Source organism: Haemorhous mexicanus, chromosome 10 (assembly GCF_027477595.1).
Source record: "Haemorhous mexicanus isolate bHaeMex1 chromosome 10, bHaeMex1.pri, whole genome shotgun sequence".
Classification (NCBI taxonomy): Eukaryota; Metazoa; Chordata; class Aves; order Passeriformes; family Fringillidae; genus Haemorhous; species Haemorhous mexicanus.
Genome location: NC_082350.1, coordinates 17,698,127 through 17,722,731, shown reverse-complemented (window position 1 = coordinate 17,722,731; position 24,605 = coordinate 17,698,127). Strand labels below are relative to the sequence as shown.

The following is a 24,605-nucleotide window of genomic DNA, read 5'->3' as shown; positions in this document are numbered from 1 at the left end:
AGATGAGAGGTTCCCAAATTGGGCTGATTCTGCACTTTCCTGTAGAACGAAGTCTTGCCTCCACTCATTCTAAAGGTACTGGAAGAACAATCAGAACAATCCCCCAGTTTGTTTCTTGATTCCTGCAGTCTCAACTATTTGTGCAATCCCATGCAAATCAAGAGTTCAGTGTAACAAAGGGTCAGAGCCTATGAAAGAAGTTAATTATGCAGCTTGCTTTGTTTGTAGGCATGGATCTCTCTGTTCCAGTCCCTTCTGCCATCAAATGGATGTGCTTTTTGGATATTGCTTCACTACAGAGGCTGTCGTGTGCCAGAGGCTGCTCAGAGGATCCGAGGACATGGCAGAATTCCATGGCATCTCCTGGCCTCAGGTGAGCAAGGGTTTCCCTGTGATTGTATCAACACAGGGCAGGAATCCTCAGTGAGCTGTGGCATGAAGTGATTGTTCTTTGGCAAGGCACAGAGAGGAAGAAGAGCTCTAAAATGAACACTGAGCTCTGCTGCAGCCAGCACTCACTGCTGCGCCCTTCCTTCTCAATAGAGATCCCTCTGCAACCATTCCTGGTTTACTATGCCTACAGACCCTTGAATCTCCTGTAACAGCTCTCTTCAGAGAGACTTAGCCTGACTTTACATATATAATATGCAGCATCAAATTTGCCATGGGGCCAGAATCAGGTTTTTCCTCTTAGCTTGTGCCTTGGAGGGTTTCATAATAACCCTGATTTCCTGTGTTAGACTGGGCTGCAAGAACCATCCAGAATAAACAGGACAAGCTGACATGAATGTGGCTTTGAGAACTACAGACAAGTGTTGACTTAAAATTTAGAAAGAAACAGGTCATTTGGGAAAGACTTCACTTAGAAATCTTAAGAAAAATTGTATTAATGGGAATTTAAATCTGCCAGATCTGAAAGCTACCAGTGAAAAGCAGGCAATCCAAAAATGTATGGTAATGGTCATCCTTAACACAGTTCCCTAAAAGATAATTTTTTTAATAGTTAAGTGGTCATGCTTTTCCTATAGTCAGTCAAGTAACAGTTGTGGATCATTGCAATGGTTAGGCACAGTTCAGCTGTGAACATTCAGCCTGTAAGTGCTCTGCGAAGCCAAGATGTTCATGGCATTCCCCTGCTTGTATTTCCAGGTGCAGCTCCAGGACACTTTCCCATCATTGCTGAGGCCCTCAGGCCCTTTGTTGATGAGAAGGCTGCTGGCAGAGACACACCTGCAGGATCTATGAACTCTTACTAAGGCTAAGATCAGGCACCACCAGAAGAGCTGGGTGCCTGCAAAGCCACAGGACTTCATTGCTGCATGCCTGAATGAGACGTTTAAGGTAACTAGTAATTGTCTCTTAGGCAGCTGCTACATATTTCAAATGCTTCTAGTTAAAGTATTTCCAGCAGCATTCCTCCTTCCTCGCCTCCTTTTCTTCCTGAGAGACTGCTGAGCTATTTCTTTCTTTGAATTCAACCTAAAACATAAAGAGATTGATATTGTTCCACTCTAGACTGAAAGAAAACTTACTGTGTGCTGTCTTCCTGTTCTGCAAGATCATATTTTTTAACAGAACAACAAGGCTGCTGTCTTACCAGCTCCACCAACTCGGTATGGAGCCAGTGATGAAAAACAGATCTGTTGCTGAGAATTTGCTACTCTGTTAAAACAGTCTTAAATCTCACTGCCTGTCTCCTATCTGCAGGCAGAGGATGGCACGCTCTCTACATTCAGAGCGCAGTGATCACAGATCTCTTCAGAGCAGGCTCAGACACCACCTTCCCTTTATGCTTAGCGCTCTGTGATGGTGTCTGAAGGTGCAAGGTGGGAAATGTGTGTAGCTGCACTTAGGTATGTTATGTCCTTGCTCATGGCTCATGTTGATTCAGCTGCCCTGATCCTCCACTGTAAGGTGGCTTGGGGATTTCGATTTTCTGCACAAAGTCTGCACATCAACAATTCTTGAATGCTCATTATTAGTTCTCTTTTTTTAAATTCAGAATGACTCCAAGAGGTGTCAGATGCTGTCATTTGTCCATCCTGTGGAATTGAATATAAGGACTGAACAACCCTGCTATATGCAAAAGCAGTTTTACAAGAGACGGTGTGTGACACAGCACGAGTGAACCCAGGGTTTGTGGGGACTCAGGACACCACACTGCAAGGCTTCCCTGTCACTGAGGTCTCTTAATGCCACTAAGCTTTGAGTACAGCCCTTAGAAAAGCAAAGTCAGACATCACATCTTGTGTTTACATTTTGTCCCAGGCTGCAAAATTACCCAAAGGTGAGTTTGAATAGCTCATGAGGAACTCTTCACTGGAAATAGGATGCTGGATGTTATCCACATGCTATAATATGAACAAATCTGTACTCAGTTTCCCTCTCTTGTTGTAGAGATGTTACTTTTATCATTTTTCCATACAGGATTTCAAGAGTTAGGTCAGTGTATAAAGGTACCAGTATAACAACCTTTGTCTTTTAAACTGGTACAAGCCAAATACAAAACCCACAGAAATTTCAGAAAGACACTGCCTGTATATGCAATATATTGCATAAGCAGAATACTTTAAATCTGTATCCAACCTGATGTAAGTGGTCTTCCCGATAGATAAGACCTATGTGGCTTTGGGGGAAGATGTCTTTGAGAAAATCAAGGTCCAAGTCAGGGGTTTTGATCAGTGTGAAGCCTTCACTTCAGTGGGGTTTAGTGGTGTTCTTTTTTAAGTTTGATAACTGTAATTACTGCATCCTCTGGTGCTCTAAAATCAATCTTTAGGAGTGCCTAATAATTTCTAAATAAGCTATTAAGTAGGAGATAACAGAGTGTGACCCCGTTTCTCACCTCATAATAATTACTTGGCACTTGCATTGGGAAATTTCAAGAGAGTGATTGATATCTTGGCAATTTAAGTCATTAGTTTTTGACCCTGTGAAAAGGATCTTTGTATGAGCAGGTCTCCATAGTGATTTGTGTAACACAATTTTCTGAAGTATTTTGGTAAACTGCTGGTCTTCAGAGCACACAGATCCCATTTAGAGACCCCTTTTGTTACCAAACAGAAAATTCTTCATGAGTTTTTGAACTATTTCTGCTACTATTTATTTCTAAATAATCTTCCATGTCTTCTAAGGTCATGAACAAAGGTTTGAGCCCGTAAGGCAACAGGATGGAAGGGCCAGTGTAAGGATAGTTAGCCTAGGACTTGGGGGGCCCTTTTCCCTCTTCTGCCATTCTCCTGGGATTTCAGGGATATTCCCGAGACACCCATTACTTTTGCTTTCCAACTGTAAGGTAGGAATACCAGCATTACATTACTGTGCTTTACAAGGATGAATACACTCTCACACTATAGGACAGAGGATATGTAGTGCCTTATATATGCTGAATACCATTTTTTCATGTTCCTGATTGACAGACTGATGAGAGATATTAGTGGTTTAGCATAAATAAGTTTTAAGTAGACCGAGTTACACCAAGTTATAACATTTTGGGACTTAATATGGGGTTTTTGCTTTGCTTGCTTAGCATAAGCACCTGGATTACACAGGCAACGATTTTTTTTACTCTTTCCACATCACAAATTGATAAACAGAAACTACGGCACTCGGAACTCTATTTACTAACTCTTCCAGATAGCAGAAATTGCTGGGAAGAGATTTGCAAAGCACTGAGAAAAGACTCTGCTCTCATGGAGTAATGTGGGAGCAGATTCATGAAGTGCAAGGAGAGGCTGAAGGAGGGACTTTCGCCCTTATCCTCTGTGAAGTGTCCATTATCACTTCAGGGGCTTGCAGGCTCTTTACTGGGACATTTCCCCCATTTTCTGCGTCATCCCTCACTGTACACGAAGGAAAGAGCAACGGGGAGGGCGTCGAGCTGGGGTTCCCTGTCGCCATAGGAGGCAAGGTGGGAAAACCCTTTGAAGAGTAACTGAGTTCTCAGACTGTATTTACCAGAGCAAAATTAATTGTGTAAATAATTTCTAACTCTGGCTCGCTCCCGGCGCCAGCCACGCCACACCCAAGATGGCGGCGCTGCCCTGAGGGGCGCTCCCGGCGGCGCCTTCCCTTTCCCGCCCGCCGTGCGCGGTGTTACGGCTCCGGGGGGAAACGAGGGAGGGTATGGCGGAGCCGCCGGAAGCGGCGGAAGAGTTTCGCGGGCGGACTCAGCAGGGCGGAAGTCGCTGAGGCGAACGGGGGTGGCGGCGGCAGCGAGCGACGATGAACAACAAATTCGACGCGTGAGTGTCACCCCCGAGCCGCCCCGGCCCGTCCCTGCTGCGGGGCCTGCACGGCCCCGAGCCCCGCCGGCGCCTCCCGCCGCTGCCCCGGCGCCGGGCGGGCGAGACGCGATGAGTCACGGGGCTACGCACAGCCCCGTCCCTGCTGCCGGGGCCCGGCCTGGCCCCGAGGGGACGCGGGACCGAGAGGTGTGGGCGGTGGGCCGGTGGCAGGCCCGCACCGGGGAGTCGTGGGCTACCTCGTTGCCCCGCTTGTCTCTCGCCTTTTCCGGCCCTTGGCAGGGAATGGGGCGGGCGGAGAGACCTGTGGGGTGCTGGCTGAAGGCGCGGTGTCTGCTCGCCCCAGGCGCTGCCTCTGCAATGCTGGGGGGCGTGGGGAGCGGGGTGAGAAAGAGTCAGCAGAGGTACGGTGACAGGTCTTCGTGTGGGACCCCTGAATAGCAGGGAGCCTTAACGAGAACTGGGGTTTCCTGTGGCAGATCAGTATCCAGCACAAACTACTTGAGTTTGTTCCCAAAAGCTGCGTTGTTGTTCACTTAGGTTTAAAAGTGCTTGTCCAAGATACCTGTGATGGGCATGAAAGCAGAAGTAGTTTTAACTGTGTGGGTTGTCAAGTGTAGTTGTCCAAACTGTGGTGGCCCTTGTACCAAGGAGGAGCTTCGGAGCAGAGAACTACCTGGGCTTGGTATGAACCTTCTGAGCTGTGTGATGGCTCTCTTTGTTATTTTTCTTTACCAGATTGAAAGATGATGATAGTGGAGACCATGACCAGAATGAGGAAAATAACACACAGAAAGACAGTGAGAAGGAAAAGAATGATCGTGAGAAACCACAGAGTACTACCAAGAGGAAGGTATGGTGCACTCCATCTGCACTTCTCTGCCAGGGCATGGTGTGGCAGTGCTGGGGAGTCAATCCTCAGTTCAGGGATAAGGAAAATATGTCTTGGAGGGCTGTGGTCTCAGTGCATTGTTACTGCTGCAGTGAAGACAGAGGGACTATGTTTGATTTCAGTGATTTGATGTCACATTTTGAGGTCTCTCATCTGAGGGGTGAAGGCTCCCTTCACTAACATTGCTGGTACCTTGCCAGGCTTTTGAATGGAGATGAGAAATAAGACTTTATTTTCATCCAAAAACAAATTTGGAAGAGGACATGGAAAAAGGACTCCTGTCTGACAGGACAGTAGTGGCTTGAAGGTGCTTTGGCAGGCAGTGTTTGTGACACTGTTGAAATAACATTTAAGATATATCCCTGTGTGTAATATAGCCTGGTCAAGAAGGCATAAGGCTTATATCTCCCTTGGTTTGGTTGTTTGTTTTTTTTTTCATCTTATTTAGGAAACAATCCTTGTTTAGGATGCCTCCTGTGCTCTGTCTGAAGTAATGCAACCCTTGTAAGCTTGCCATAGTCACAAGTCACAAGGAAAGTAGAGATTTAAGCCCTGGTAACTCCTGTAACAATATCAAATAGTATAAGATAAGGGCTTTGATTGGGGTTTTCTCTGTAAGTTTTGATTCCTGGTTAATGAGCTCTCATTAGCCTCTCTTGTGCTCATTAGGAGTATTTTTAATCAGAAATTAGTGTTTTGGAAATTGCAAAGTGATCACTGCCCACTGCTGGTGATGGGCTCTGCCAAAGCTGACATAACAAGTTCTGAGATTAATCTTCCCAGAGCACTGGGGTGTTGGTTGCTTAAGGCAGTTGGTGTCACCAAAGAGTTTTAATTGCATTTGAATCACGATTCATTATAAGTGGGGTTTATCCTTCCCAGAGGAGGAAAGTGTGTTTTTTTTTTTCCCCTTAAATTGAAAAAGTTAAAGGTCTCACATTTCCCTTTTTAGTTTGTCTTTTTTTTTCTTCTTTGAGACAGGCTCAGGACTAAAAAGAATTCAGTTGTGATGGCTCGAATGGTTTCTTTTATATGCTGTAAATGCAATTTTGCCCATTGCCCTTTTTAGAGGAGCATGGAGGGGTAACCAAGGCTTTGTGTTGTGCAGGCTGTGGTGCCGGGGCCAGCCGAGCACCCCTTGCAGTACAACTACACCTTCTGGTACTCGCGGCGCACGCCCGGGCGGCCCACCAGCTCGCAGAGCTACGAGCAGAACATCAAACAGATCGGCACCTTCGCCTCCGTGAGTACCCTGCTGTCCCCTCCTGAGAGTCAAGCATTCTAACATCATAGAAAAGTCAGGGAGCTAGAGAGAAAGTTAGACTTAGTAGGCCCTGGGAAAATGTTAATGGTAGGCCCTAGGAAATGTTAGGCCTTGTATTTGCTAGATTGTGTGAAGCTGCACCTGCATAGTCAGGATATGATAAAGGTATAATTGTTAGATGTGATTAGATATAATTATTGTTTAAAGAATCATGAGAAGCTATGTTAGGGGTTTGAGGGGGATCATGAGAAATCCATGCTTGGATGAAATCAATGTGTACAATAGAACAATGTAAGTTTAATAGTTAATATGTAAGTTGTATAACGATAGAATATAAAACATGTTTGGCTCGAAACCATGTCGGGATCACATTTGGGTCTGTGTACCTCTGACACCCAGAACTCTTCAATAAAAGCACCTGCATATAATCGTTCTGTGATTATGTGTTCCTGAACGCTAACACTGTCACTCACACAGCCTGCTCCTCCTGGCCTGCTCCCTGTGTGCTGCCTCTGTCCTGGTGGCAGTGAGTGATTTGCCAAGGCAATTGAGCTCTTGAATTTCAGCGGGAGTTGTGTCTTTAGCACTTCTCCTCTGCCCTGTGCTAGACCTCTGTGCGTGGTAGTAGTTATAATAATAGGAAAAAAGAAGAGCAGCCATGTAGTTAATTTATGGCTGGAGCAAGCGAAGAAAGGAGCAGCTTTTCTGTTCCATGCCTGTGTTGTCCCTCACACACTTCTCTCCACCCACATTCCCAGCACAAAGACTGTGTTTGGAATAAGCATCTGGCATGGTGTATTTGCCAACAGCTGGTGGCCTGTTGTCTGTCTCTAAGTGATGGACAAGGTGCAGTTTGATGTTGCAGTCTAGTTCATTGGAAGGCAAATTGCTCTTCCTTTCTCCTTCCACTCTGTGGTTGCTTGTTCCTGGAATAAACTTGAGCATGCCCTGGACAGGCTGTGTTAGGTTTTTGCATGGTGCTGGCAGAGTGAACCTGCCCTCAAGAGCCCAAGATATATATAAGCAAAATGAGTCCCCATTACTGTTCTATAGGCTAGGAAGTCTGTTGGTTGTTTTCTTCCTTTTTCTTCTAAGTCTGGTGTTTGCCCAGTTTTTTTCAGGGTCTCTTATAAATGTTAATTTTGCCCCCCAGTACATATACTCTGTAATATGATAATTTATAAAAACAGCCTTTTATTCCTTCTGGAGGCTGCATAAAAATATGCCTGTCTGAGAGCTGGGTTGTGTTACTGTATCCACACAGGATAAGGTTTGGAAGAAGAGCCTGTTGTTGCGGGTAGTTACTGCTCCTGTTAGCCTCTGTGAGCTAGTACTTTCAGGTCAGGGGATGAAAAATGTGGCTGCCACTTGATGTTCTGGCAATAACTTTTCAGTCTGATAAATCAGTGTAGACTTAGCATTGATTTTTAGCTCCTTAGAGGAAGACCATCTTGTTGAGTATTCCATTGTCTGCTCTTTGCTACAGAGAATTTGTTGCCATTGTTGGCTACAGTTCTGTTAGGATGGAGAGAGAGCTGGCCAACATATTTGATAATGTGTTTGGGGCCAAATTCCGTTTAAGGAGATGGAAGAGCAAACTTCAGAAAGAATTGTCTAGCTTAGTCTGTATTCAGATTTATTCCTGGCTTTTCAGTGGAAAGCTCTAAAAGCTGGGAAATGTGAACCACTAGAGGGCATGTTCCTTCACTGTGGGAGTGTGATTTCCCCATGGATGTTTGGATGTGTCTCACAAAAATAGATTGCTTCTGACCCCTCCTCAGTCTTGGTTCATAATTTTATTGGCTATAAAAGCAAATTCCATCTTGGATGGCAGAGGTCACAGATTGGAGTGGAATTCCAAGTGCTGACCAAGTCATTAAGGTCTCTGATACAGTGCTTGGGGTGATGTCTGCCCCCTCCAGCTGCACTGCTGGTCTGCTTAATAGCTATTGTCTTACTGAGTAGAGTCTTCTTAAAATATGGAAATTCCACTTCCACTGCCTTGTTTTGTTTTAAAGATCCATCCTCTCTCAAATCCTTTCTTACCCAGAGATTCTCAAAAGATAAATATGCTACTTTTAAGAACTATAAAAGATAAATCCCTTGCCTTACAGTCAGATTCTCTCAAGCAGACACAGGGGTGTCAGAATGGAACTGGTCAAAGTGAAGTGGTCCAAGTGTACCATGGCAGACTGTAAAAGGAAGTAAGAGGTGTTTAAATAAAAACTCAGAATAGTGCCTTCTAATCTTAAACTAGCACCAGAATGTATATTTTTTCTTAAAATCTGCATACAGTAAAATTAAATTTTAAAAAAAGGTCTTATTTAAAGGCTTCTACAGTTTCCATGGTTACAGAGAGCCGTGGTTATGCAGGGTAAAGAGGCTTGGCTGTAGCTGATGCCTTTGACACATACCCAGTGATTGAAAGTTTGGGCAGTAGGAGTTAAAAGATATGTTTGGAACTGTTCTCCAGAGCAGCTGTTACCTTAGCACAGATTTCTTCAGACAAACAGACTGACTTTAGAGGCACCCATTGAATGTTTCAGGTGGTCACAGCGTAATGGAGCCAGTCAGAAATAGGCACCCAGGCTCTGACACTACTGTTGCCTTTTGTGTTGCCTAATCAACACCCTGGTGACAGGGAGTAGAACAGAAGAGGGGAAGGTGACTCTGGGGAGCTGATGTAAAAATGGCAGCCTGTTTCTATAGCAATCCTGACTGTGAACAGTTTGAGCAGCCTCACTGTGTGGTTGGTGTTGTTGCAGGTGGAACAGTTCTGGCGGTTTTACAGTCACATGGTACGTCCTGGGGACCTGACAGGCCACAGTGACTTCCATCTTTTCAAAGAGGGCATCAAACCCATGTGGGAGGTGAGTTGGAGCTCTCATTTCTGCCTTGATATTTTCCCATAATATTTTGGAGGGAACCTTCAACAGTAGACGGACTCTTGTCATTAAATGGCACTCCATTAGATTTTCTTGGGTGAAATCCTTTTGTCTGTGTTTCCTGTAAGCTTGTCCTCAGAACTCTGTCCATGTAACCTAGCAGTCCTGCTGCCAGAGAGGGAGGATGGGGAGGTTGCTGGCTGCACCCCCACAAAGGTTGATGAACTGTCATTGCCAAGGGAGGAGGTACCCCATCGCTGCCTCCAGTGACAGCAGTGCAGGGCTTTCCTCTGGAAGGACTGGACCTCTCCAACAAAGCTTATAAAAACCAACCCTCCTTTTTCAGTCAAGGAGGTGCATATGGGTAAAAGCCTGCACACAGAGCTGGAGATGGAGAAACAAATTTGCCTTTTATATACTATTTTCTTTTTTTGTTTGTTTTGGATTGGTTTTGTTGTTGTTTTGGTTTGGTTTTGTTCCAGGGCACGTTAGTTTGCTTCTATTTCTATCCAAATCTGTTAAAAGAAATTTTAAAAGAATCTTTGCCCAGCAAATCATTCTCCCAGTTCCTGGCCTGCTTCCAGCAATGACCAATAGTATTCACAATATGAGGATTTTATGTGTTTCTCTGAAGTACCTAATTATACTGCTTGGTCTTGAGAGATTTATATGTGACCCTTATTAGCAATTATTTTAAGCAAGGTATTTTATAGCCAGTTACTGCAAATACTATTTATATAAAACATTTAACCCTCTTTGCAATCCTGATGAGCAAGTTTCTCAGACAATGTGTCGACCAGAGAGTCCCCAAGTTAATGATACCAGAATTTCTATAAAGCATTTTCTAGTTGATATTTTAAGATGGAGGTGAAGATATTCTTTAGTATTTTTACTTCTGGCCCTACTTCCTTCTTATATTTCTAGAAGAGGACCTGAGATCTCACTTCTGGCCTTCCATTGCTGCGTGCTTTGTCGGGCTTTGTTTATGCTTCATTCTCTTCCAAACCAATCCTTAGTTACTGTCATTCTTATAGGTACATATGTGCCTGTGTGTAGCTCTGATCTTTTTTGCATCTATCTGTGCCTTTTCTGGTAAAGTCAGAAGCACTAAGCATAATAATCCCTGGTGATTTACTGGGCTGCAGATCATTATTATTCTGGTGAAGGAAAATCAAATGCTTGACTGAGCCGAATCTTGTTTAACCTGAAAGAAAACTAACAACGACCATAAAGCACATGATACAGCATCTGCCTCCCAATCACTGCTCTCTCTTTAGCTTTGAACCTGCTAAGCCACCTTTGAGATATTTTTAGCAAGATCACTCTCTTCTGATGCCCATTAGTCATTGTGGAAACTTTGAAGAGTTAAACCCAGCTCCCAGGCTAAAGGCTGTAATGTTCACAACTTGGAAAACAAGGGCATTTAACAGAAAGGGGTTTGCTTCTCACAGGATTCTGCCACATTCCTAGAACTTATGTTGATTTGGATGGTTCCTGTCATGCTTTGAGGTTTGTCTGGAGCTGACACCTTCCCCTTTCAGTCCAGCACATACCTGAAAAGTAAGAGTCAGGTGAATGCTGCTGTTATGCTGACACTTTCATGTTTCCTCAGGATTGCTTTGTTAGCACTTGCTGTCTCTGAGAGAGCAGACAAATGTTTAGTTTTATCTGAGCCCTAGAGAAGCTTCAAGGCTAAAATGAAATTAACTTTATTTCATTAAGAAGGGTTGGGCTGCCTTGCCTGGCATCTTCAAGGTGTGTCCCAGCTTGGCAGAGGGGATTGCTGGGGATCTGGAGAGGGATGTCCTGGTTTGTGCAGTCCCCTCTGAGTCATTCTTTGTTCTCTGTTTCTGTCCTAGACCTGTCTTCCCTTACCCTTCCTAACTGCCACCTCTTTGACTTGTTCCTACCTCTCTGTCTTCAGCTTTGGATGGAATTTGTTCCCCTCTCACCCTGTAAGATTTCCCAGCTACAGTGTTGTACCAGAGAATGCCACAGTGTTCTGCACAGAGGAGGAGCTGCTCTTTGACATAGCTGTGCGTTCTGGGGAGCAGGGGAGGCTGTAGCAGTTTCCAACTCTTTGTCAGCTTCAAGATACAGAATCACAATATTGAGGTGACAGACTGGGTGCTTAGCATTAAATTTTTCTTTTACTTTCTCCCCTTATTTTGGTTATTTCCCTGGGTCACCACAGTCTGGAGCAAACATTCAGCTGTATGATGTGTGATAATGTCAGAGAACAGGGTGGTCCTTTCTGTATTAGCACAACTTGTGAGCCCATTCCTGGAATGTGGAAGGAAAATATTTATCAATTTTTTGCTTGCTTTTAAAAGTACCATCTTGCAAACTCTTTACTGGCCTTCCATGCTCTATGATGAGGGGCTTCTCCTATTTTACAGGGATTTTGTTTTACAAGCAGAACTACATAGACAGGGGATTAGACAAATGGTGACTCTGTCTCAAGTTTAAGAGTAGTTTTAAAGTCCTTGCCTCTGGGTCTGTTTGTGCAAATTGGTAGGCTGGTGTTAGTCTTTGCTAGTGGGATCGAAACACTAGAACTCAAGTCATCAGAGCATAGAACTTGGTCTGGAAGGCTGAGGACCATTGTTTCAAGTACTTTGTATTCAAAGTAAGTGGTTTTCCTCTGTCTCTGCTTATATGGGGGAGAAGTGAAATAAAATGCTTTTGCTTGGAAACACTTTCCTTGCCCCGCCTAATCAATATCTGCTCCTGTTTGTGGCTCTGCTGTCTTTTGGGTAGCATAAAAATAGCTAGGAGAAAACAAATCAATTTATTTCCCTTCTTCCTAGGATGATGCCAACAAAAATGGTGGTAAATGGATTATCCGTCTGCGGAAGGGCTTAGCATCACGGTGCTGGGAGAATCTTATTCTGGCCATGTTGGGAGAGCAGTTCATGGTGGGGGAAGAAATCTGTGGGGCCGTCGTCTCTGTCCGATTCCAGGTGAGTGCTTTTGAGAACTGGCACGTGCTTCCGTGTGGCAGGGCTGCAAAAAGTGCCCTGTGCTCACCCCTCCCTCCCATGCCGTTCCGCAGGAGGACATCATCTCCATATGGAACAAGACAGCCAGCGACCAGGCCACGACAGCCCGGATACGCGACACGTTACGAAGAGTGCTCAACCTACCTCCCAACACCATCATGGAATACAAAACCCACACCGACAGCATCAAGTACGTGTGCTGGCCCGGGGGGTGCTGCAGGTTGCATGTGTGCTCGAGCAGCTCGGTGCACGGCACGGGCCTTGGCAGAAATGCTCGTGTGCGTTAGGGCTGTTCCTGCAAACTGAAGTGCAAACAGCAGCAGTTGTTGCCAGCGCGCTTTGAAAGCCAAATTCCTGTGTTGTTGTTGTGGGTGTTTGGTTCTATGAGCAAAACCATTTTCTTTTTTAAATGTGTGATCCAGGGTTATTTTAACAATCCTCCCAGCCTGTCACTCAGGTGATGGGCAGCCCAGGGTGGGACTGTGGCTCGATGTATTCAAAGACAAGATTGCAGTGGGGGGAGTAGAATAATTTGAATAAATAGAGATTCTGCAGAATAAAGTGCGGAAGCTAACAGGGATTTATAGTGCCATTAGACTTATAAATGGTCTTGGGAAAGTGCTGTGTGAATTTACAGTGCTGTACAAATGATTTCTAATCATAATAAACGTCATATATTAAGTCTTCCAGGCCCTGGTGACAGAGGCTCTTTAACAAGACTAGAAGATCATGGTACACAGAGAGCACAGCTGTATTTTTAAATAAAAGTATTATAGCTTACCATATCAGGCCATTCAGGGTGACTTTTATTTCCCACAAAGTGACAAAAAAATTGCATATATAGGTATTAGTTAGAGGTGAGTAATATGTTATTTTTCTTTTTTTCTTAAGTGTATTATAAACTAATAGGTCATAACTGATTAAACTATAAACTGATTAGGTCATATTGGTTAAATTAATACTTGAAAAGGTGCACACAGAAAAAGAAGTGAAAACAAATAAGACACTGATGGGGCAGAGAGCTTTCTAATCTTGGTTGTAATGAAGGTGCAAGTATCTTTCATGACTTTGTTTCATCATGCTGGCTTGTTCCACTTAATCATGCTGTCATCAGTCTGCTGTCAGACAGTTTGATGGGATCCATCCTGGTTCTAGCAGACAGCTGGCTTCCAATTTTGAGTGTGGGTCACTAGTAATTATATAGAAACCTCGTTGAAACTGCCTGTAGACATTTAGTGTTCCATGTGGCCCTCCCTCCTGTGTGTGTGGGAAAGAGAAAGGAAAGAGATGGTTTTTTTCCGTGATTTTGCCGCTAACGTTTCTCGTGCACTTTTTGCCAGGAGAGGGCACTATAGACTATCTGTGCATGTAGGGAAATAACAACGTGCTCATGTGGACACACAGCAGAGTATTTTACTCCTGTTCAGCAGCAGCAGACTGCAGGCTGTGGTGATGCGGCTTTGTGGTGAGAGCAGGAAGGTGTTTGACTTTTCTCAGTCTCTGTGGTAAAAGCTGTGTGTGGAGCCAGCAGTCCTAAGCTGTGGTGGTGGTTCATGTAGCAAGTGTAGAATGGGAATGATGTGGCCTTTCCCTTGTGGGCTATCACCACCAGCACTTCCTAGCACAGAGAATGCTGCTATAGCAGTGTTTGTTTTTGCTCTGGCAGGTGTAAGGCCTTGAGTGATGGTGCAGCAGTAGTGTGGCCTCATTTCCCTACACCAGTGTAACACGCTGTGCTTGCTGCCCTCTCTTCCTGCATAGCATCCGAGTTTCATTTTGTGCTGCTGACGTGTGGTGCAAAATGAGCTTGTGTGAGAATAACAGGTGTTGGAGGTATCAAGTTTAGTAGCTCAGATTACAGCTGGGAGCAATTCTTAAGTAGAGGCCAACTGGCTTGTCTCCCACTCATTCTTCTGTGGGTAGGAGAGTTAGTAGGAATTGCTTTGATGATGTCCCAGTCAGGTAGGTCTAAGCAATTAACCTTCTGCCATGTAGGGCATCATGAAAGCCCCTTTTTTCCCATTGCCTAGCTTAAGCTGCAGCAGTCTGATTGCGGTGCTCTCCAGCATCTCCTTCCAAAGGCACTGGTGTAAATCCAGAGCAGAACTGCTGTCAGTGGAGTTTCTGTGTAGTGATGCACAGACCAACTTCTTGTGCCTCTCTTGCCTGGTACCAGCAGGCAGCAAGGGGCAGCAGCTGCAGAGTGGTGATGGTGACTGCTTTGTGACAGAGAAGAGCAGGACAGCCCCAGCTTTCAGTCTGACTCTGCTTGGATAAGTTTCATATCATTAAGGTTCTTTCACTAATAAAGAATCTCTTATGTAACTAGTTCTATCCTCCATGAAGTCTGGCTCCTTTTCCTCACCCATCTATCGAGTCCTGTTGAAATACTGTCCATCATGAATAAACTCCACTTATGCTGCACATGTACCATGTGATTTATGACTGGGGAGGGCTTTCTAGCCAGCACTCTATATTCACACTCTGGCTGTGTTTCATGAAAAGCTCTAATGGAAGAGCTGTGCTCTAGGCTTTGTCAGGGCTGCCTTTTGAGGGGGGCTCGTGGCATTTTTCATTTGTATGGGCTGCATCTCTCCACTAGAGCTCTGCTCATGTGCAGGGTTTGATTGGCATTGATTGTGCTTCAGGGAAGGGAGCATGCTTAGCAAGAAAAGAACAGGCATTTCTCAAAACCTAGACTTTTAGGTAGTGAATTGACCTGGATTAGCTTTTGACACACTGTAAATGAATGCTTCTGTAGAAATTGCTAGCATGCCTTTCACTGTGGAACCCAAGCCCTGTGTTTCAGGTTTTGTATATTCCTTTTGTGATGATGTATTCCATATTAAATCATTTCTAGACACCATTTTTCATGAGTTGTCAGTGAGGCTGCAGCCCCCTTTGTTTCAGAAAGTGGTGGTGCTGCCAAGCTGCATCTGAAAAGTACCTGTTGCGTCACAGCTATTCCAAGGAGCTGTTCTGCATTCTGCCCTTCCCGCTTTCAGTGGTGGGGCTTGTGCATTTAGCTAGATAAGCAGATCTTTCATTGCAATTTTCCTGTGTTTGTCCTTTCTCTTGCTTGTGATATTGACAAGCTGCCTAAATCCCAGCAAGTAGAAGGGTCAGCTTAGTCGGTATGAATTTCCAATCTTGCTAGGAAAGCTAGAACAATCTCTTGGACTCTGCTAAATTACGGGGAATTTATAGTATCTTAGACGTTACAGTGCTGAGCACCTGAAGAGAACATATGTGATATTTTGTGGGCTACCTTGTTTCAGTAGCTGGAGAGAAATTGCTTCTCTTTGTTCCCTCAGAGGTGCACTGAGAGAGGAGCACTCAGATGCAGTGAACCACTTAATGGGTTCAGTTCATCAGTGTTGTTAACCTTGGAGGTGACAAGGTCCAGAAGTGACAGTGACTTATGGACAGTGGTACTTCCTGTGGCTTGGAATTAAAGGCAAAATACCCAACTTCTTTTGCTGCCGTAGCAGGTGCACTTTTTCTGAAAGCAGAATGTTGCCAACAACAGCCTGGCCATGTCTCAGCAAAGCCACTGAAAATATTCAGGTATCTGCAGTTGGAAGAGGGGTGGAGAGGAAGTGATCACTTTCACATTTGACTTTGAGCATTGCAGCGTGACATTCGTGGCTGCCTTGCCCAGCCTGGGCTTATCAGCCTTTCTTTTCTGCACTGATAACTGTGTGGTCAGTGACCATCTCCTTTCATGAGAGCTCTCACCCACAGTACTGTCCAGGAATCCCAGGCAAATTCAGCTACACTGCTTCCAGTGCCAGGAGAGACCAGAGCAGTGGCAAACAGCAGGTTGCCACTGAGCAGGCTGGTGTGGAAATGTTTTGGTTGCTGTGTGACTTTAAGGATTGTCCTGTCAGCTCTAAAGCAAGGCTGCTTTTTCTGGAAACAAAGCTTTGCTTATTCCTGAGTGCCTGCTGCAGTGGGAGCTGAGCAGGGTATAAAACTATCCTTTCCTTTCAAAGTCACTAGTGATAACTAATGGGATGGCTCGAGTAAATGAGAAGAATAGTTGATCTTAATAGAGCTGGCACTGGGTTCATTTCACTGCAGGCCCTTGGAGGAAATGGCCTCAGCCTATATTGTAGGTAGGAAACAAGAGGATATCCTATGGAGGGAATAATGCACTATAAGAAGACTGCAGGGGTGGGGTTCTCTGAGCAAAAGAGAGGAGTGGCAAAAAAGTGAGGAATTAAGATGAGAAATCACTGTGGAAGTGACAGGTGTTGCACAAGAAGATCAGTGTTTGTGAGACAAGTAAGCTGCTGGTAGGGTGCTTGTGAGGTCTCCCTTGTCACAGCAGAGTTCAGCTAATCCTGTAACTGTTGTGGTTTTAAAACACTGGTTTCCATTTGCTTGCTAATTTCCAAAACCTTAGGAGAACTCCTCAGTGCTGCTGTTCTACTTGTGTCACAGTGCTGCTGTTCTACTTGTGTCACCTGTGCCTTTGGCTGGGTCTTAAATGGAGTGGGCAGGGTTGACCTTGCCTAAAGAGAAATGGTTTGCAGAGGGGACCCTTACACATTGTCTGATGCCTGTCAGAGGAAGGCAGGGTGCCTTGGGTCTTGCCAGCTCTAGAGCTGCATTGTTTGACTCTCATCCATTCAAGTCTGAGAGCAGGAATAAAATCTAGAGGAGAGCAGTGAGGTTCCAGATCTGATAGCTGTCCTTTTCTCCTGAGTCTCTGCAATACTGGCTTCATTCATTTAGCACTCCATTCTCCAGTTCCAGTGATGTTTCCAGGTGCTGAAAGTCTAAGAGCACTTGCATAGACCTGGTCTTTGAATTGATGGATTCAGTGATTCATTCTCCATCAGCATAATATGCTTTACTCAGAAGTATCCATGACTTTGTGAAAGGCTTCCTTATCTTGGTGGCCTGTCTCTTACCAAAAAAGTGCCTATAACCTATTTATTTCTTTTTTTTTTTTCAAGGAGGTCAGTTCAGTTGTGTTTATTGAATTGTGTTATATTGTCTTTGCTCCAGGTACTGCCAGACAGGTGAAAGAAGACTACCCTAGATTTTTTTTTCAATCTGTTAGTCAAAAAGTTCTTGTCTGGCTGTGAACAAATCCCAGGGGAATCACCCAGAAAGAGGCTGTGCTGCTCTGGACACCTGCAGGGTGTAGTGAGTGGTCAGTGTGCTGGGAGGTTCCACGTGGGCTGGCAAAAGAGACAGACCTTGGTGCCCTTTGTAAGGTACCATAAGTGCACTCCGAGCTCTCTGAATCCTTTTTAGCTTGGGAAGGAGAAGGTAAGGAGCAGGGCTGCACAGAGAAATAGTGGAGGAAAACTACTGGGACTTAACTGAGAATGTTTCCAGAAAACAGCTAGTGCTGCTTGCACAATAGTGATTTGGAAAGCCCCTTGAAGCCACTGACTGCCCTTCCTCTTTGTGATGGGGTCTTCCTCTTTTTTTTTTTTTTTTTTCCTTCTCCTTTTTGGCTTCTTTTATTTTTGTTTTTCTTCCAACTTACTTTCCTGGGGCTAAAGGGAGTTCTGTCTGGCTCCTGATCCTGGGCAGTGGGGAAGAAGGTAGGAAGTTTCAACAGTTGTGGGTCAGGAATGAGTGTGGAAGAGCAGCTCTGGCTGGCTTTGTTTAGCCTCCTAACATTTCCATGTCCCATCTGTTCAGTGGGAATAATCTAAGTGATGGGGATCAATTCAATGAGTATCTGATCGCGGTGCAGACAGTATGGCAATAAGGTACTAAAACTGTCTATACATAAAAATAACCTCTTAGACTGTCTGGCACTGTGCCTTTGGCATGTCACAGGTCATAAAGATTCTGCCAGATTAAATTAACTGGCAGCCTTGTTCAGTATGGAATGAGAGCAGTTTGCTCTCCTAGCATAGTTTAGGTACATTAGGACAGACACATCCTGGTGGATTTTTTTCAGTCAAGTCAGCAGATAGTTGGAGTCATTAGTACTATAATACATATGAGGGTCTCGAATTAAAAATTCTTGGCTGGAAGAGCTTTTTCTCTCTGTCTTTGAGGACAGAGATGAAGGACTGTGCATGATGTTATTGAGATGTTGGAACAAGGAACTCCTTAGTGTGAAAGGGGTAATAAATTATCGATCATGTTGACAAGTAATCTGTCCTTGTGTTCCTTCTGCTGAGAAGTTACAAGTTTGGAAGTACTATGGGAGAGGAAAGAGAGATGTGATTGTTGGTGATGAGAATGTGGTAGAGATACAAGGGAGGTTGGAGGGAAGACGTGAAGGTGGAGACTCTGACAAGTCTGGAAATGTGCAAAGACTACCAGCAAATAAGAGGGCTTCAGATTCAGAGTTTCTCTTCTCCCTAACTTTCTTCTGGAGTGAGGCTGCTGAACCCCAGGTCTTAGTGTTTATTTGGGCTGTGACTTGCTGGGAAAGAGCATGTGACACCTGGGCTGCTTTTGCAAATTCCATTTGGGAGCTTTACTCTGAGGCTCAAATAAGAGCCAGGTTGGTGGTCTGGTTGTGGCACAGGTGCTGACTAATGCAGGATTTCCATTTCTGGACTCTCCTATTGTTTTGCAGTGGCCTGATGAGGCAACGCACAAAACAAAATGTGAAGTAGCTGAGAAGTACCAGCAAAAAAATCTAGAGGGTGGTCTGAGTTTATGATTGACCTAGGTTCTCTTTAAGGTCCCTCCAGCTCCATGGGACTTTGTGGCTTCAGAAAATGGCTTGGCATGTGCTGTAGGCACCAGTACTATTTTGCTGGGCATGGAGAACTATGAGGTTCTTTGATGTCTCTGATCCTAGAAGATAGTAGCCATGCTCACATTAACCTCAGCATGTTTTCCCTGAGAGGTTTTCAGTATGCTGCCTTCATAAAACCGACAGCAATTTTTCAGTCTGCTGCCTTCATCCGTCAGTAACGTTCTCCACCAGGGAATGCAGTGTTGGACCTGTCCCTCTAACTTATCTAAAAACATTTTCATTTCAAATAGTTGTGATGTTTTTACTGGGTCGTCATTAACAATGGAGGTTTACAATGGGAAATTAGACTTCCTAATAACAATTGGATTCTGCTGCCTGATCAAAGAATTTCCTAAGAGCTAAGCTGTGTGGCATTGAAAGAAGCCCCTTTTGGGGGGATTACCTGCATATGCAGTATGTGGCAAAACATGAGGCCAGTAACTGGCTGAGTTTAACCAGCCAAGGAATGTGATAATCCTCCAGAAGACGTAACATGGTCTATTTTATGAGCAATAGGAAATGGATATTCCATTTGTGACTAGGAAGGTCATACCTGTCTCTGGGTATTAATGTGGCTTTATCATCAGCAGCCAGTGGGAACGCTTCATGGCTGTGCAGAACGCTAAAGCTGCCTTGTGCTGTCAGATGTTTGGCTGGATTTTAAGGATGCTTCTATCCACTAGGGCTATCAGAGAATATTGCCTTGCTCTCTGAAGACAAGTGCCTTTTAAACGTTATTGAATGTTTCTGCTCTTGTTAAAAGTTAAGAAGCCTTTGATCTGAAGTGCTATTTTTTGGTTTTATTTCATTTTTTTTTTTTCCCTCTGGCTTGCCAGGGCCTGGGAGGAGTTTCATGGCCTGGTGAACAGCAGTGGCCGCTGATCGAACGCTCCCCCTCCCTCTGTCACACCCAGGGTAGGGCCTCATCTTTCTTCCTATGTGACTTCATGGCATACCTCTCAGCTTCCAACCTTCTCGTGGGCTGGCATGTTCTCTTGTCTAATGGGTCTGATGGTGGGCCCTTTCTGCTATTTGTTCTTTTCCAAAGGTCAAAATTACTTTAATTTTTTTTTTTTTTTGACCAGACACCAGCATTTTCTGTTGAAGTGCTGTGTGCTATTTTGCTAGTGTGTCCTTCCTGTGTATGAGGCACTTGTATCCCAGACCTGGTCCCAGGAGGCTGAGAGGTATGTCTTCAGCTTGGATGTGTTGCCTAGGGTTGACTGTAAGCAGGTATGGAGTGGTAAATGAATCCTAAGCACATCCAGAGGGTGGACACTGAGAGAGGCACCTGGGGCCTGACACGCAGCTCTTTAACAGTGGACTGAAACAGAATAAATTAATTGGTCAATAAAAGCTTGTTCAGGAAGGACACCCAGTAGCTACTGTAGGTAGAAATAATAATGTTGTGGCTAATGAGACAACCACTCTCTACTGCTGGTAGTCAGTCAAGATGTGCAGAGAACATAGCCAAGGTGAGCCCAGGGCTGCTGGGAGCCTCACAGCTCAGATTATTTTTCCCTGCAGTGCCCAATTCCCTCACAGCAGCCCCTTAAGAAAGGCCAGCAAGAGGTCTGGCCATGAGAGTTGGGTTGATTGTAGCCAAGTGGGATCACTGGATTGCTGAGTGCCAGAGCAGAAGAATCTACTGGAAGGAAGCATTTACATTGCTCAGTTCCCATAAATGGGCAGTGGAATGTAGCTGCTCTAACACAGCTGAGCTCTGAGAAGCTGCTGGGGATCCCAAAACCTCCCTCAACAACATTGGGCAAGCAGTGTTATCATACCTTGCTCTGAAGTCATGGGTGAAAATAATACCTCTCTCTCCCCACGGGTTTGGTTTTTTGTGAGGACCAGTGTTTACAAAATACTACACAGGCATTTGGTAGTGTTGTTATTGTTAGATGACATTCATGTGTCCTTCTGGAAGAGGAAACCAGCTCACTTAATGATATACCAGGCTCTGAAGACAGCAAATGTGCCAATGGTACAGGAAAACAGTGGCAGAGTTCATTTAGCTCTCAGCTGTATTGTGCTGAGCAGGGATGAGCAGAGGGCCTGGGGTACCCTAATAAAGGCAGAAGGAGGAAAATACAGGGAGAAATCTGTCCACTAAAGAACTACCTAAAGTGTGGTGTCCTTCTGAGGTAGATGGCACAGGTGAAAGTCCAATATGGGATAGAAAGCCAAACCATTGTTGCAAATTAACCAGAATCCAGTTAATGAATCCTGAATCACATTCCCAAGTGGCAGCCTAGCCTGCTCTTCTAGCAAGTGCAAAGGTAAGCCCCAGTCTTCTGCAGCATGGTTTTTGCTGTCAGGTCATGCAGAGTAACTTTTTTAATGCTGAAAAGTGGTTTTTACTTCCTTCTGTTCTTCCAGTTCTCCAGCCCACCTCCTGGAGGTGTTCCAGCCTGTGCTGGTACTGCTGCCATGCAGCTGCTGACAGCACACAATGATAGCTCACAGATTTGAGTGGAATTTCACAGTCCTGCACAGCACCTTGCTGCTGAAGTTGCTGCCTTTGCTCTTCAGCTATTTTATGTGGTATGTCCTGGGGCGTCCCTAAATGTTTTGGCTTGGGCAACTTACAGCCCTGTCCCTGCCAAACCTATCCTCTCAAAGTAATTGTAATCTCCTTTTTTTCAACACACTACCTATTAATGTGGGAGTATGCCTTGCCTGTTGTTGCTGCTCACAGGCTGGCAGTAAGCAATAACAGATTTCTGTAATCTGCCCCATCTTCAATTGCTGCAGTGCCATGAGACTGTACTGAGGGAGCTTGCAAACCAGCACTCCTTGGTCAATAGCCCCCAAGGCTCGTGGCTGTACTTTGAGTGAGTAGAAGCTGCTGAAGAAACTTGTCTATTTAAACTTGAGGAAAACACCCTTTTCAGATTAGATACTTTTAAGGTAGGAGAGATCAGAGAGCTAAACTTGTTGACAGTATGACTAAATACGAGGGACAGAGGCAGGGGGAGGTTGGTCTGATAGCATATTTGTGTTCCAAGCAGAATCCCCAAGATAAATGTTTGCTAAGGAAGAGACCTTGCAAGTTGTTTAAACAGCAGAATCCATCAGGGAGGTTTCCACATTCTGTCATGTGCTTTGCTTACAGGAGATGACAATTTTTTCTTATTGAATGGGAATGAACCAGGATCTCCCTCTGTTCCAAGGGTTCTGGAGTGACAGCTGACTTGTGTGAGAAGTCTGTAGTTAGGAAGATCTGCATGGGAGATTTAGCAAGTGTTGATTTTGAGTGACACTGGTAGCTGTAGCGGGGAGAATGGGGAGGTGCTGTGATCTGAAGGAATGCGCATCTTTAACCACTTTTTTTCTTCCCTCTGTTTTCCAGGGATAATTCAAGCTTTCGAAACACAAAAATCACATTGTGAGAACAAGAGTTGGCACTAAGCTCCTCTCTCCGTGTTGAAAGCACTGAGAGTGGCCTCCGACCTCTGAAGGGACTCATGGGCCACTCTCGCACTCCTCCCTGGGGGAAGGATCCACCTGAAGCCCTCCAGCAGCGGTGACAATAGAGGCCGATTTTGTCTTACACAAACTTTTTTTTAGCAGTGGGGCGGGAGGCAGCCTTTCAATTAGCGGCGGGCCCTCGGGGCCACATCTTGCAGCACTTTCCTGTCTTTCTCTACATGGCACGCAGGATCTCTGGGATTCTGCCCCAACATCAGAGCCTTTTGCTGAGGGATACCAGTATTATAAATCTCTCTGCAGCTGGGAGGAGCATCCCAGTTGAGAGTCAGCCCTGTGGTTTTCAAATGCCCCTTTTCAGTTCTGCCAATAAATTATTGGGTCTCTTTGTTTCTTTCAGTCTCTCATTTTTTGGTTGTGTTTGAAATTCAGTGTGGTGGTATTTCTCCAGGCTGCTTGCTTTATCTCTGCCCCTTCTTTATACTCCCAGGTTAGCAGTGCCTTGTACCCACCCCTGTTTGTTATGGAGCGGGATTTGAGCTTCTCTTAAACCAGGACAAACGAAGTTTGCCTTCACTCTGTTTGTCTTGATGGAGAGCCAGCAACACTGGCTGAATTCAGGGCCAAGCCTGCTTCTGGTGTGCAGTGGGGTTTGTAAGTCTCTGGCCACCTGGGAAACTGGGCCCCCAGTGGGTTTAGCAGAAGAGGCCGATGGCCCAGCCTGCTGCTCAGAGCTGCGTGACAGCTGTGACCAGAAGAGGGGCTGGGAGTGACCCCCTGTCCTCTGGGGTGAGCCTCAAATGATGGGTTGCTGCCTGGAAAGCCAGCATGGCTGCAATTTGGATGCCACGGAAACAATAGGAGCTAATTATTTCCTCTGATTCTGCTTGACTACAACACTAATTGTACTCATTAACAGCTCCAGCCTTTTCTCTTTTTCCTTGGGGAATCGCACAATTGCCTTTCATTTTTAATGGAGCCTTTGCCTTGGGCCCAGGAGGGGAGACTGTGGCCAGTGATGGGGCACATCTCCTGCCCCATGTGCTCTGTGCAGTCCCCCAGCAGAAGGGGCTGCTTGGGCCAATCTGCTTGTGACTGCAGAACCAGCAGCCCGTGTCTGGGACAATTACCAGCCTTGGGGCCTGGGAGACATTCAGCCTCATGACTCCAATTGCAAATTCCTCGTCTTACTATTGAAGTCTAGATTGAAAGCAGCCAAGACTGGCAGAGAAAAGAGTTTAAAATATTCAGTCTTCTGAAGAGTTTTTCTTCGTTGAGAGTGTCAGTTCTAGGTTGTCTCTAGGGACATTCCTTGCACTGACAGCAATGACTAAGTGCTCCCCATGGTCAGGCAGTTAGCACCTGGCTGGGCAGGGAGCAGGGCTGTTCCCCAAGCTGTAGTGGCATCCCTCTCTGTGTTTCTTGAGACCCACGGTCCTGTTCCTGCTTTTTGGCACTTGTCACCAGCTCTCAACCAAATGCTCTTTTCCAGACATGGTTTGTTTTCCCTGCTGCAGGCAGGTACTACTATGGCTGCTACTTAAGATTCCTTTTAAATACAACTCTCCCCTGCTGCTCTCCAGTATTTGTTAGGGGGGATTTAGTTGTAATTGCATTTTGGCAATCTAAGCAAAAATAGCCTTACAAGGCAGGGCTGAAATATTAGCTGCAGGTTCCTTTTATTCTCAGCACATTTAGCTTTTTGCAGATGACATCACTTAGAGCTTTATCCTGTTGTTGTGCCCAGCTGTGCGTCATGTCCACCTCTGTTATTTCATGTACTCGCCCACTTCTCGCCTCTGATGCCCCTTGTCTAAGCTGGTGCTGATGAGTGCAGGCTTGCTATTAAATCTGAAAACGCTGTGGTCCTGCTGTGCTCGCCCTCAAATATGCTTTGTGAGTGAGCTGTGGAAGAGCCCTTCCCAGGGAGGCTGTTCCTCTCCTCCCACTGCCCCCATGGTTGAGATTTAGAGGAACTCAGCAGAGGTTCCTCTTGCTCAGCCTTAAAGAGAGTGAGCTGGCCAGGTGTGGAGTTTGTCCTCTCTAAGGCTACTTTTCCTGAGGTCAGGAAAAAAGCAGTGGTTGATCAGGGGCCCCTAAGCCAGGGGCCTTCTATAGCCTGGAGGGGGATGGAGCCAGACTGGTTTTTGAGCTGGACTTTT

General features: G+C 45.3%; 1 protein-coding gene across 2 annotated transcripts; it reads left to right on the top strand.

Annotated features, from left to right (window-relative positions):
• The first annotated feature begins 4,085 nt into the window (after positions 1-4,085).
• On the top strand, positions 4,086-22,837 carry EIF4E2 (eukaryotic translation initiation factor 4E family member 2). Of its 2 annotated transcripts, XM_059855621.1 has the most exons (8): positions 4,086-4,244; positions 4,983-5,097; positions 6,245-6,379; positions 9,166-9,270; positions 12,096-12,248; positions 12,341-12,477; positions 19,848-19,926; positions 22,367-22,837. In XM_059855621.1, exons 1-7 carry the CDS (start codon positions 4,225-4,227, stop codon positions 19,891-19,893), a joined length of 711 nt encoding a protein of 236 aa, XP_059711604.1. In that variant the 5' UTR covers positions 4,086-4,224; the 3' UTR covers positions 19,894-19,926; positions 22,367-22,837. The 2 variants fall into 2 exon arrangements, with proteins under 2 accessions (XP_059711604.1, XP_059711605.1); XM_059855622.1 differs by lacking the exon at positions 19,848-19,926.
• The last annotated feature ends 1,768 nt before the right edge of the window (positions 22,838-24,605 follow it).